The sequence below is a fragment of the Dama dama genome, chromosome 4 (genome assembly GCF_033118175.1).
Source record: "Dama dama isolate Ldn47 chromosome 4, ASM3311817v1, whole genome shotgun sequence".
Classification (NCBI taxonomy): Eukaryota; Metazoa; Chordata; class Mammalia; order Artiodactyla; family Cervidae; genus Dama; species Dama dama.
The window spans coordinates 67,330,971-67,343,535 of record NC_083684.1 but is presented as its reverse complement, the minus strand read 5'-3'; the positions used below and the strand labels follow the sequence as shown (position 1 = coordinate 67,343,535).

Sequence of the window (12,565 nt, the reverse complement as noted above, 5' to 3'; positions counted from 1 at the left end):
CTTTTGCCTTAAGTTGTGTGAAACACTAACTTAGAACAGGCAGGAAGCAGCTCTGCTCCAGAGGAAATCAAAGAGATTTAAAGACATGAAAAGGCAGAGAAAGGAAGCACAGCTGGACAGAAGGACCAACAGACCCAAAACGGACTGGGGAGGGGTGAAGGGAGGTAAGGCTCCGCCCCCACTGGCCCCGCCCCTACGTACCTGCGCTTCCGGCCTCGTCCCACCCTCCCCCCTTACGTCCCCTCTGGTTGGCCGCGGCGTAGCGCACTCACCCTCCTCTGTACCGGATTTTCCGCCCGCGCGTGCAGAGTATCCCGCAGACCGGAGTTGCGTTTAAATGAGCGACAGAGAGTTCTGGTGAGTTTGTTTGTTACTTTAAACCCGGATGTCGTCGTCCCACGGCCTGTTGTCCTTCACACGTGGGTTTCGGGGGTCTGTGTGGACGTTCAAGGTACCGCCCCCATTTTCCCGTCCCCAGCGTGTCCTCGCATCGCCGGGAGAAGTTCTGAGGTCCGTTAGCTTAGCTGCCGGGTCCCTGGGGCCCACGTCCGCTTCCTGTTAGCATCGTTCTAGGGTCTAAGTCCTTCTCCGGCAGTTCTGCCTTCTAGTTTGTAGAGACCGCTGCTTAAAAGTCCTGCATTGCCCAACCCCGAGGTCCCTGATCCACGAAGAGGTGAAGGAGGCTCTATTCTGTATGGAGTTTGGTCAGGGTCTCGCCTATGGTTTGAAGGGGAGGGTCAGCCTAGAACGCGTGGTTTTCACAGGAAGGGCCGCGAGTTCTGAAGAAAAGAATGAAACTAAAACTACCTCGTTTGATTCTGTGTTCCAGAATCCTTGCTGTGTCAGTGGCCGTGGAGGATTGTGATTTGTACCTGTTGAGATCCTCCCTCTGTGTGGGGCTGTGTTAGAGGGAGCTCGCTGTGGTTTTCTAAGTATTGAACAGCCTATTTTCAACACTCGGGTCACTTCCCAAGACTGATCTTACCTGAGAAGGAAGACCAGAGGAGAAGGAAAGCAAGGAGTCAGAAATGACTCGTTCCCAGGTAAGAGGCACAGTCCGTGTTTGTTCTGTCTCTCTTTCCTGAAATGCTGTTTCTTTGGACTTGATAAGCTTCTTAACTTCTGGATGGGTTTGTTTGGACTTAACCATAGTCATCATCCCAAGGGACCCATTGCCCTCCTGGCATGTGTGACAGAAAACAGTATTGCCGGGCAGAGAAGCTCGCTCAAGCTTTTAAGTCCCGAGTTTTTATTGGGGTTTAGCCACATAGCCGTGGTTGGTAACATCTCCAGCATTCTCCCCTCTTTAGAGGTTGGACTAATAAGCCCACCTGGCTCAAAGCCCCAAACCTCTAGTCACTTCGTTGGTCTTTGTGAAATGCCCAGCATCACAACCTGAGTCATCTCATTATTAAACTAGGGGCCAACCGTAGGTCATGTTGCTAGCATAAATTATCAGGGCCCACGGGGAGTTAAAGCCACTGCACTCACTAAGGAAATTCCAAGAGAAAAAAAAAAAAAAAACCTTATATTCCAAGAGTAGGTAACAAACTTCCAGACCCTGGGGACCAAAGCCTGCCAAATTCTTTTTTTGTTGTTGTTTTGTTTTGGTATTTATTTAGTTTTGGCTATTCTGGGATTTTGCTGATGGCCTTGGGCTTTCTCTGTTGTGATTAGGAGGGGCCACTATCTTGTTGTGGAGCTCTGGCTCTAAGGCACCGGTTCAGTCGTTGTACTAATACCTGGCAGGCTGTGGAGGGTGTGGGCTTCAGCAGTTGTGGCACACTAGCTTAGTTGCTCTGAGGCTTGTGGGATCTACCCTGACCAGGGATGGAACCGGTGTGCTCTGCATTGACAGGCCAATTTCTTACCAGTGGACCATCAGACAAGCCCCTAAATTCTTTTCTTTTTTCCCCTAAATTCTTTATTACACAACGCTGAAACCTAAATCTTTCTTTTATGCCCTTTGACTTTTTTTTCCCCTCTGATTTTTGTTACTTTGGAATACCTCACCTGTTTCAATATGAAAAAATATTTTGTTGTGTTTACCTTCTATTTTTCAAAATAATGTCTAAGTCTCTCTTTAGGTGAGCTTCTTTCACTACCTTGTAACTATTTTGCTTCATCTCTTTTGAAGTTTTACTAGTCTATACTGTGATAACTTCATCTGTAATTTGGCAGAATTACAGATTTACAGATTGTAATTACAGAAATCTGTAATTTCCCTCTATTTATGTTTTTTTCATTTTTAAATTCAAAATTAGGTTGGCTCTCCTAGATACAGCTGAGACTTATACTTGAAATATCCATGTTTGTTTTGAGTTTGAATTGTTCTGAATTTGGAGTCACTGAAGTCTTTATGTCACCACATCTTCCAAGTAAAACTTGTGATATTCAGACTTTATGTGCTTCAGTAAAGGTTTACAGTTTCTTCACATAGGTCTGGAAATGTGTTCTAAATAGGTGTCATGGTATATTTGCTAATAAAATGTAGACTGTTTCTCATATTGTGTTTTTGATCATTGTTACTAAAGAGAAACATTTGTTTTCAGTGAACCCAAGTGACTCAGTGGTAAAGAATCCGCCTGCCAATGCAGGAGAACTGGGTTTGATCCCCAGGTTAGGAAGGTCCCTTGGAGGAGGAAATGGCAACCCCCTCCAGTATTCTTGCCTGGGAAACCCCATGGACAGAGGAGTCTGGATGGCTACAGTCCATGGGGTCGCAAAGTGTTAGACGTGATTCATGTGACTTAGCACACATTCATGCACAATTTGTAAATGTTTGTTTTACCATAAATGCTAAAATACACGAGGTTTTTTTTTTGTTTGTGTGTTTTTTTAAGGTGGATTAAAAATGTTTCTTCCAAAAGATCTGTTACTTATGGAAGGCTGCTTTTACCTGAAGTGTGTTTATGTGTGCATCTGTGTGGGCAGGCAGAAACCTAGGGCTTATTTAAAAGCCATCATCATCTCATGAAGATTTGTATTGATTCTAACCTTTGAAAACTGTTCTTACATATTTTCCATGGCCTTCGATTGTTTCATTTTAGTGAAACAAATATATAGTTCCATTTTAATATATGTATGCATGGAAATGTTCATATGATTTGATCAGTTATTTTTCTTGTATTCTTTACAGTTAGAGAAACTTCTATGAACTTTCTTTAGAGTTGTCCCTATGTATTTGTGTGTGTATTATTAAAGTTTAGAGTACATAAAGTGAAGTAAATTTAAGCTGTTTAAGGAATGTTTGCTACATATTTGCAAAAAGGTGGAACAGCAACATAATTGGAAGACTCTGTCAAAACTCTCAGAAAGATATATAGTATATCCTAAATAGTTAAAATTATTGTTGCTACTGAGGATGCTATCATATTTGAACTGTAAAATGTGTAAAACACCTGAAGTTCAAAAGTAAGCATGAATGCTTACCTTACTATTGCATTTAATTACTATTCAACATGGCCATTCATGGAGCAGAATTTTGAATACCACTAGTTAAAAGAAGCTTGTTAACAATACTAAGGAAAAAAGTTAAGCCTGCTAAAAGAAATGGCACATTTGTCCCACTCAAGAACTCTTGGGTCAGAGTATGGTTTTTAAAAATATTCCCTGTTTCCTTGATAGAAAATTCATCCTGTGTCATACAAATACAACACTCAAAAATAAATATGCCAATGTTGTGCTTATTATTTTATCATTTCTTTTCCAGATCAGAATAGTTTCTGAAATGGTTTGTGGTTCATTTCTCATCTTTTTTTGGCTTAGGATTACGGTAGAAAATATTGCTGTGTAAAAGTCATATTATACTCTAACACCAGTTCAGTTCTGCTCCCAGGACTGAGATAAATGAGATGAATTGCATCCATGGATTTCTTTCAATAAATTCTTTCCCTTCAGTAAATCTGTCTAGTCACGACCATCCCTCTTGAGATACAGGTTTTCTTCTGACCTTATGACCATTGTTAATTCCTTCTTTCCTTGGTAACGGTTACTATACGCTTGGTTTTCTGATCTTTATTATTGTCAAAGAAATTCCTTAACAGCCTGTATATGCTCACACAACAATCATTAAGGCACCCTTGTTCCATGAGAGCTTGGGTCCCTGTGTCTTTCTTTCTTTCTCTCGCTCTCTCTCTCTCTCTCTCTCCCTCTCAGGCTAATTCTCTGGAGCATGGAAACCGGCCGAGCTCACTTTCTCACCCGGGCTTTCAAGACTTCCTCGAGAGGATGCCCTGTGCCTTCATGAGGGGTACAAGCCCTGTGTCAAGGGCTTTATAGGTTCTCTGCGTAAACCAGGGAATATCAGCCTCTTTCTGTCTTTTGCTTTCTTATTGTCGACTCCGGACCACCAGGTTCCAGGCCATTAAAGGACTGCAACGTTGGGCTGCAGATCAGGGAAGTCATATATGAAGTGAAATTTGCTTACAACACATTTTTAAAATATTTATTTATTTGGCTGCACTGGGTCTTCTTGTGGCAGGTAGGATCTTCAGTCATCCTTGTAATGTTCAGGTTCTTTGGTTGTGACATGTAAACTCTTAGCTACAGCATGGGGGATCTAGTTTGCTGATCGGAGAAAGAACCAGAGCTCTGTGCATTGGGAGCTCAGGGTCTTAGTCACTGGATCATCACAGAGTTCCTGAACTAACATTTTTTAATGATAGATTCAGGTCATAGTTTCCATATAGTGCCAAAATACCCATGCAGTGATAATGCATTCCTACATGTACTTCTTATTAATGACTTATGTTCACTGGTTTAGATGTTTCTGTGAGATTCCCATGCTATGAATTTGTTTTTTTTTTACTTGAGTTGAACAACTGTCTTGAAAAGAAAAAGTGAGGGATATGCCTAAACTCTCACAATTAATGCAGTAACTCCATGTCTTCTTACTTTCTTTCTGCTTTGGAAGATGAACACTCAGGTGTGTTGAGCAGAGATGCTGGGTTTGGGGAGTGGGGGTTTTCATCCCAAGCCCAGGTCTGATCTTTTCCAGTACACTCCATGCTCACATCAGAGAGTGTCATCACAGTTTTGTATTTTCCAAAATGTTTACAAGAATCTAATTAGTCCTAATCTATGCTCAACTGTATTAAAATTAAAATACAGTTCAGTGTAAATAAAGAAGATCATCTTCTCACATTATGTACATTTTAATCCATTCAAAATTACCTGAGTTTAGTGACATGAAAAATTTTCTCTCTTCCTCCTAAGGAGCAGATAGCTTCATTTGAGTGTATGTCTGTACTCAGTGGAGATGAGTTTGAGTAGGCTCCGAGAGTGGGTGATGGACAGGGAGGCCTGGTGTGCTGTGGGCCATGGGATCGCGAAGAGTCGGATACGACTGAGCAACTGAACTGGACTGTATGTATGAAAATATTAACATGACTTGATCAATTTTTTCTTCTTCTTTTCGCTTTGCTTTGTTTTTTGAAGAACTTCTGGGGAAGGGAATGACTACCCATTCCAGTATTCCTGCTTAGGGATTTCTTGGACAGAGGAATCTGGCCAGTTAGAGTCCATGGAGTCACAGAGAATGAGACATGACTGAGTGACTAAACCTTTTCTGTCTTCAGTATTCTTTACAGTTACAGAAACTTCTATCAACTTTTCTTAGTGTTGTCTCTGTGAATCTGTCTGTGTTTTATTAGCTAAAGTCTAAAGTACATAAACTGAAGTAAAGTTTAAGCTCTGCCATTTAATGGCTGTTTGTTAAAATATGTGCCAAAAGGTACAAGAGCAACTTTCCTGATTTTTAGTTATTTCTCTTGTCCTTTCAAGACTGATAAAAACCATCAGAAAGATATAGAGTATATACTAAATAGTTAAAATGATTCTTTCTGCCAAGGTTGTGGTTACCCAACGAGTGAAAAGCAGATAAAACCAAGGAGGGTCTTAGAATGCAGAAACTAAAAAACCAGACCCTTATTGTCTCATGTCTGGACATTCTTTTCCAACTCGCACCCAGACCATGACATTTTTGGTGGCTTGTTTGGGGACTTAGAGTCTCTTCCCCGCCTCCTCGCTTCTCCTTCCTCATAGGGACCCTCTGCCAATAGCAAGTGCTGTGGCAGCAACTGAGGAACTCTGGCCAGGGTTACCCTCTGGTGTGTTGTAAAGGCCTCACTGCCCACTGCACCCAAAGTGGCTGCCACTTGAATGGGTGAGGGTCTCTCCTTTGTCTTTTTTGCAAGTGAGGACTATGCCAACCAATATTGTGTGGGCACAGGTCAGACACATAAAAGCCATTAGGGCGCCTGCCCCAGAAAGACTCCCATGTGAGGATAGGGGGGACACAGAACGGATCAGGCCACAGGGGCATCCGCCCCCAGGAAGACAACTTCCGTCCACTATGTCAGGCACATAGTGGTTGAAGCAAAGCAGAGACCATTGTCCCTGGGCCACCGCGTCCTAGATATATTGTAAGGCAGATTCCTCAGCCTTCTTCCCTGTCACTTTCACTTCTTTCCCTTCTGGTCTGGATTGATTTACAGGAGCCTAGGTGTTGCCTCTGAGCCATCCCAAGAGTGCCTTCCACGTTTCAGGGAATCACCAAACGGTGAGTCACCTGGTTGCTCCCAGGCATCTCTGTCTTTCTCTGCCCGTGTCACCTGGTGGCTTCGCTGCAGGGCTCTCACAGGTCTCGTCTCACTGTTGGACGCGACTGCTGGGCCGCTCGGCCATTTTGTGCGTCAGTCGCATGGAGAGACGACTGGGGGAAAAGGCCCGCCTTTCTGCCAGCCAGTGACTCGGTTCGCCCATTCTGTGGCAGGTGGGCTAAGAGTGGGTTCTCTCTCATCCCAGGAGGCTCTCTCATACTCAACCCTTGGCTCCATTCTCAGAAACTGGGAAGTGTTGACCCTCCAAAAGGCCTGGCTCCTATACAAACGGGGGACCCCCCCCAGAAATGGCCTCTGAATGGCATACCAGGTTTTGCCAACGGAATGGAAAAGACTCAGAATTTCCTTGTGTTCTGGTGCCTCCCTGTCTCCTGTCCCCTCTGTCTCTCTGCGTCAGATTTCCTAGATGACCCCTACTCGATCCTTCATATCCACATGGTCTCTAGGAAAGGATTCTGAGGTTCCTTTTGGTCCAGGTCTTTCTCCTATATTCAAAAGCCTGAAGGATCAAAAACTGTCCTATCATTCTAAAGAATCCCCTTCTAAGGACGCTTATCTCTCAGGTGGAGAGGGAAGCAAGCTTCCCCCACTACTGAACATCCTAAAGAATTCCCTTCTGACTACTCCTGTTTCTCAGGGCTGGGAAGGACCAAGCTTCCCCCACTCCTGCAAATTCCCTTAATCCTTCAGATTCTCCTCATTGGACAAAGACCTCACTTCCCACCAGAGGGACAGTCCAAAATTTTTATCAGCTGAAATGCCCCTGATATCAGAGTCAATTTCAGCATTATTTGGTCTATATTTTAGCTATAAAACTAAGACTACAGAAACGAATAATGGCTTTTTGACACAGGATGACCCTGACATTCTTTAGACTCTGGAGAAAACTGGTTAAAATGAGCTGATGGCTAGACTGGCTCTTTAGACAGTTTCTTCCTTATGTCCCAGAGCCTGTTATCCAATGTATGTATCCTGGCTTTCTATAGAGCATGATGAATTCTCAACATTGTTCAGTTTCAATGTTGAACATATTCCCTTTGTGAAAGACCAACACGGGGAGGGACTGGTATAAGGGATTCCCAATGGAATGTTGTTCTGTGTTGATCCTAGGGAAGTAGCGGAAATGCCATGATGAGTTTATATCTGTATGCAACTTCAGGTCTTTAGAACAGGAGTAAAAGGCAATGCCCTTGGAAATAGAATGGACTCAGTGGTCCAGATTTTTTTTCAGAATATTTTCAAAAATAAAAAAATGCAGTTGAGACTATCCTCTTCCTCTGTGTCGATAAGAAAGACTTACTAATTAAATGTGGTATTAGGCTACATGTCACGGGAGGTATATATGAAGTGAAATTTCCTTAAAACTAACATTTTTTAACGATAGATTCAGATCACAGTTTCCATAATATTGCCAAAATACCCATGCAGTGGTAATGCATTCTTCCATGTACTTCTAACCCCATGACTCTGATGGTCACTGGTTTAGGTACTTCTGTGAGATTCCCATGCGACGCAGCTCATGTATTTTCCTTTTGTCTTTAACAAGTGTCTTGGGGAAAAAAAGTGAGGGATGTGCCTAAACTATCACAGTTAATGGGGGAATCCCATATGCTCTTAAGTTTCTCTTTGCTTTGGAAGATGACTGTGTTTAGTAGAGATGCTGGGTTTGGGAGATTTTTCTCACTCAAGCCCAGGTCTGATCATTTCCAGGTACACTCCACACTCACATCACAGAGTCACATCACATTTTTGTATTTTCCAAAATGTTTATAAGAATCTTATTAGTGTTAATCTATGTTCAACTATATTAAAATTTGAACTATAGCTCTTTGGAAATGATATAGATTTTCAGGAAATTAAAAAATTCAGAACCAGAGCTTTACTTTATGTTACATCATTTTGTATGTGTGTATTCTAGTTTATTTAAATAAATAAAATAATATCATCCTCATATATTTATGAACATTTTTAATAAGTTAAAAAATTTTATTTAATTGACAAGAGGACTTTTCCCTATTAACTATTAATATATAGTCCCATTTTAGTTTTATGTGTCTGTCCACAAACCTGTTAACATGATTTGATCTCTTTTTTCTATTTTTTTAAGATTTTCGGAAGAAGGGAATAGGTACCTACTCTAGTATTCTTTCCTGGAGAATCCTGTGGACAGAGGAGCTATTATTTCTGTTGCACATTCAAGATTCTGTAAAAACTGTCAGAAAGATATACAGTATATACTAAATAGTTAAAATGATTCTTGCTTCAAGGTTACTATCCTAGACCTGTAAAATCTGTAAAGAATTAAAGTTCAGACTTAAGTATGCATTCTTCTCTACTATTCTCCTTCATTGCTGTTCAGAATGGTCATTGGTGGAGCAGAATTTGCAATATTACTAGTTCAAATAAGCTTGGTAAAAATGTGGCACAATTTCTCCACTCCAGAACTCTTGGATCAGAATCTGCTTTTTAAAAATGTTTCCTGGTTTTTGGTAGACAATTTATCCTGGGGAAAACGAATACAACACTCAAAAATAAATATGCCAGTGTTCATCTGATTACATTATAATTTCTCTTCCACATCAGAGTAGTTTCTTGTGAATCATATCCTCTTTTCTTGGGGTTAAAAATGTGGTAGAAAATGTTGCTGTGTGATACCAGAAACTACAGTAAATCAAAATGAGTTCTCTGAAATTACTGCTTTCACTTAGGGTCAGGTTAGGAAGTCTTCTCTTGGCCATATGACAGTCAGTCAGTCAGTCAGTTCAGTCATTCAGTCATCAGTCCTGTCTGACTCTTTGCGATCTCAGTTGTGTCTGGCTCTTTGTGACCCCAAAGTACATGCATGTGTACTTTGTATTTCAGGGATGGCTGATGTTCCAGGATGTGACCATAGACTTCACTCAAGAGGAGTGGGAATGCCTGGACCTCGGTCAGCGGGACTTGTACAGGGATGTGATGTTAGAGACCTACGGGAACCTGGCCTCCTTGGGTGAGGAGAACTGCCTTCCAGAATCCCTTTTCCAGCACTGGCTTTGGTTCCTGCATTTCTAGAACGTCTCCTGGAATTTTCTGCTTCCACCAACACCTTCAGATCCCTGCTTTCTAGCAGGAAATGGGTATTTGTGAGTTTAGAAAGAAAGCCTTCATGGTGATTCAGTATGATTCTAACCTTTTTCTTCCTTGATGTAATCTGCCTCCTTCACTCTAGTGTGGTGGTGATTGAATCAGTTCCATGGTATTAAATAGTGAAACCTTCCTCTTAAAATCACATTTACACTACTTACTTTAGCCTTGTAGTACTTGACCAGAATCTCAGGGTCTTATTTTATGTATTTGTTAGTGTTGTAAGGGTGCTTTCAATAAAGTATTTGGGCAAATCATCCTCTAGGCTGTATTAACATTCACCCGTGTGTTCTCTTCTCACCCAAATACATATTGGGTTGGAAACTTAAGAATTTCTAGCAAAACAAATATTCCTTTCTCTGATGGACAGGTTTTGTGGTCTCTAAGCTGGACCTGGTCACCTTTCTGGAGCAAATGAAGAATCCCTGGGATGTAAGGAGAACGGACACAACAGCCACATACCCAGGTAGGTGTGAATGGATGGAGCTGATGACTCAGGTGAGAGGTCCAAGGAGCAGTGAGGAAGTCAGCCTTTGTCCTGTGGCTTGGGAAGATGTGCTCCAGTGGAAATGATTTTGGAGAACTCTGGGTTCCTTTCTGTTGCTGTCATAGACGGACATTGCCTGGCTCCTTCTGCCTCTCAATCATTCATGAATTCAGCTCCATGATTACTTTTTTCATCCACAGTGAGAATTCAAATTCTCTTCTTGGCTTGTGACAACTTGCATGAGTTGGCTGCTCTTTCATTTCTTGGGGGTCCTAGGAAAACTGCCCATTGATGAATAAATGTAAGATGCTCTTTTTAAAGTTTGTTTCTACCTCTAGAAAGAAGTGTATGAGTGGAATTGTAAACAAACTACCGATACTCTAAGAATATTGGAGACAGTATTTTTTTTCTGATTTATATTTTCTAAAACACTGGAAGCTACATATATGACCTTATAAATTTTAAACTCATTTCAGTGTATAAAGCAAAACTTCCATAAAATGAGAGAATGGAAATCTCTGAGTTACACCAATGTTTCACATTTCTTTACGTGAACTCATTTTAAATATCTGAGGCGTATTTGCCACAATTCCTCAATGGTAAAATACTTTAATACATTCAATTAACTCAAAGATTTCTTAAATAAATTGGCAAAATAGTTAGAACATTTTCCACCATATTTCTAATGGTTGTTTCAAACTATTAACATTTTAGATCATATAAAGTCCTTTTAAGTCCTTTAAATCCTTATTGGATTTAAATCCTTATTGTTTTACAATGTTGTGCTCTTGTACAGCAAAGAGAATGAAGTATAGGTATAAGTAGCCACTCTTTGTTAGATTTCCTTCCATTTGGGTCTCCACAGGGAACTGAGTAGAGTTCTCTGTGATCCCGACATATTTTTTAAAATCTCACTTCTTATTTAATTGCTTAAGACTTTATTATCTCATTTGTTATCAGTTCCCGATGGCCTTCAGTTTCTAGTTAGTTGTATGTCAATATCATTTATGATTTTTAGATACAAACATCTCATAGAATGTGTTCCAGTAGAACACAAGTGGTAAGAAGTGGATTAAAGAATTGGAAGGCACCTAGTATTTCTGAAAATGTTTGGTGTCTCCGTTTAAGACGACTTAGGGCAAAAGGTAATCATTAGACTGCGTGTCTCCGCTTCATTTAGTGGTTCTTGGAGCTTATTGTTTTGCCCCTTCCTCTGCTCCATGCTCCTTGTCCCCTGGTTTTATTACATTTTCTGTGTGTGTGGTCTCTGCCCTGAAGGCTGCAGTGTCCTAGCTCCTCTTGTTTCCTGTGCCTGCCCTTTAGGGGTCAGTTTGGTCCTGAGGTTTGTGCCCTGATCCCCTTGATGGGCACTTGATTGCTGTAACTGAGCCTGCCCTGGATATTGAGGGGCGCTTCCCCATCGCTCTGTGGCTGTCACCGCCCTGTCTGTGGTGGGTGTGCGCCCTGGTTGGCTGAACAGAGCCCCCAGATCTGTTTCTTCGCTGTGATCCTGATCTGAGTGGAGCAGGTGGGATTGGAGCACACCCCCGGGAGAGAAGCCCCTGAGGATTGCAGCTCTGGGGATGTTCCCCTTGGGACGTGCTCTGTGCGTCACTTTTACCCATTGGGTGAGTCTCGTGTGACCCTGGTTGGCCCTGATCTTGGCCCCACCTCACGCATGGGTATGCCGGCACACGGGCCTGGGGTTTCTCGGATGTTGTTCTCCCCGGGTCACCAGCATAGATCCCCTGAACTCAGGGCCTAGGTCCCAGGTGCTGTGGTGCTGTGGGGGCAGCTCAGACCCCGGCCTGGCCGCGTCCCCTCGTGTCCGAGCCCACAAAGTCTACAGTTGCTAAAGCCACAGCTGCTGTGACCGGGGGCATCCCCCTTGTCCTTCAGATGCTCTGCAGGGGCTGAGTTGAGAAAGCCGGTTGCCTGTGTAAAAGCATGGTTAGTGCAGCTGCGAGCAGAGACCTCAGCTTTTCTTCCTTAACCCTGGGGCTCAGCTGTGCTTTCAGCTCCATCTGAGCATGTGGCCCACCCACGGGTGTCTGCTCCAGAGGCTGCCCCAGGGCACATGGGTCTGCTGTCGGGGGAGGAGGGGCATGGGGGAGGCCGTGGCTGGGCCTCAGTAGAGCCCACCCGGGTGGTGGTCCTCCCTACTGCCAGGGATGAGGGGCCAGCACGGGGGAGAGAGGCTGCGGTGGGGTTTTTCCCTTTGGGCCTCACTCAACAATGGCGCTCTGCACTTTGGTGGTGCAGGCTTCCTCCACAAGCGTCCCATTTGCAGAGCTCCTTCCTCCCTCCTGTCCCCTCAGGATGTCTCCTCATG

The 12,565-nt window shown here is 42.8% G+C and overlaps 1 protein-coding gene across 3 annotated transcripts in view; it reads left to right on the top strand.

Moving 5' to 3' along the window:
- The first annotated feature begins 275 nt into the window (after positions 1-275).
- The window catches only part of LOC133054832 (KRAB domain-containing protein 5-like), a 15,588-nt gene continuing 3,298 nt past the window's right edge, over positions 276-12,565 (top strand). For 2 of the 3 annotated variants that reach the window (XM_061140153.1, XM_061140155.1), the window contains exons 1-4: positions 276-357; positions 830-1,043; positions 9,486-9,612; positions 10,117-10,212. Coding sequence is in view for 1 of the 3 variants with exons in the window: in XM_061140155.1 (XP_060996138.1) it covers positions 1,029-1,043; positions 9,486-9,612; positions 10,117-10,212 (238 nt within the window). In the remaining 2 variants the exon portion in view is untranslated. The remainder of the gene's footprint in view (positions 358-829; positions 1,044-9,485; positions 9,613-10,116; positions 10,213-12,565) is intronic. The other variant, XM_061140154.1, reaches the window with a different exon arrangement.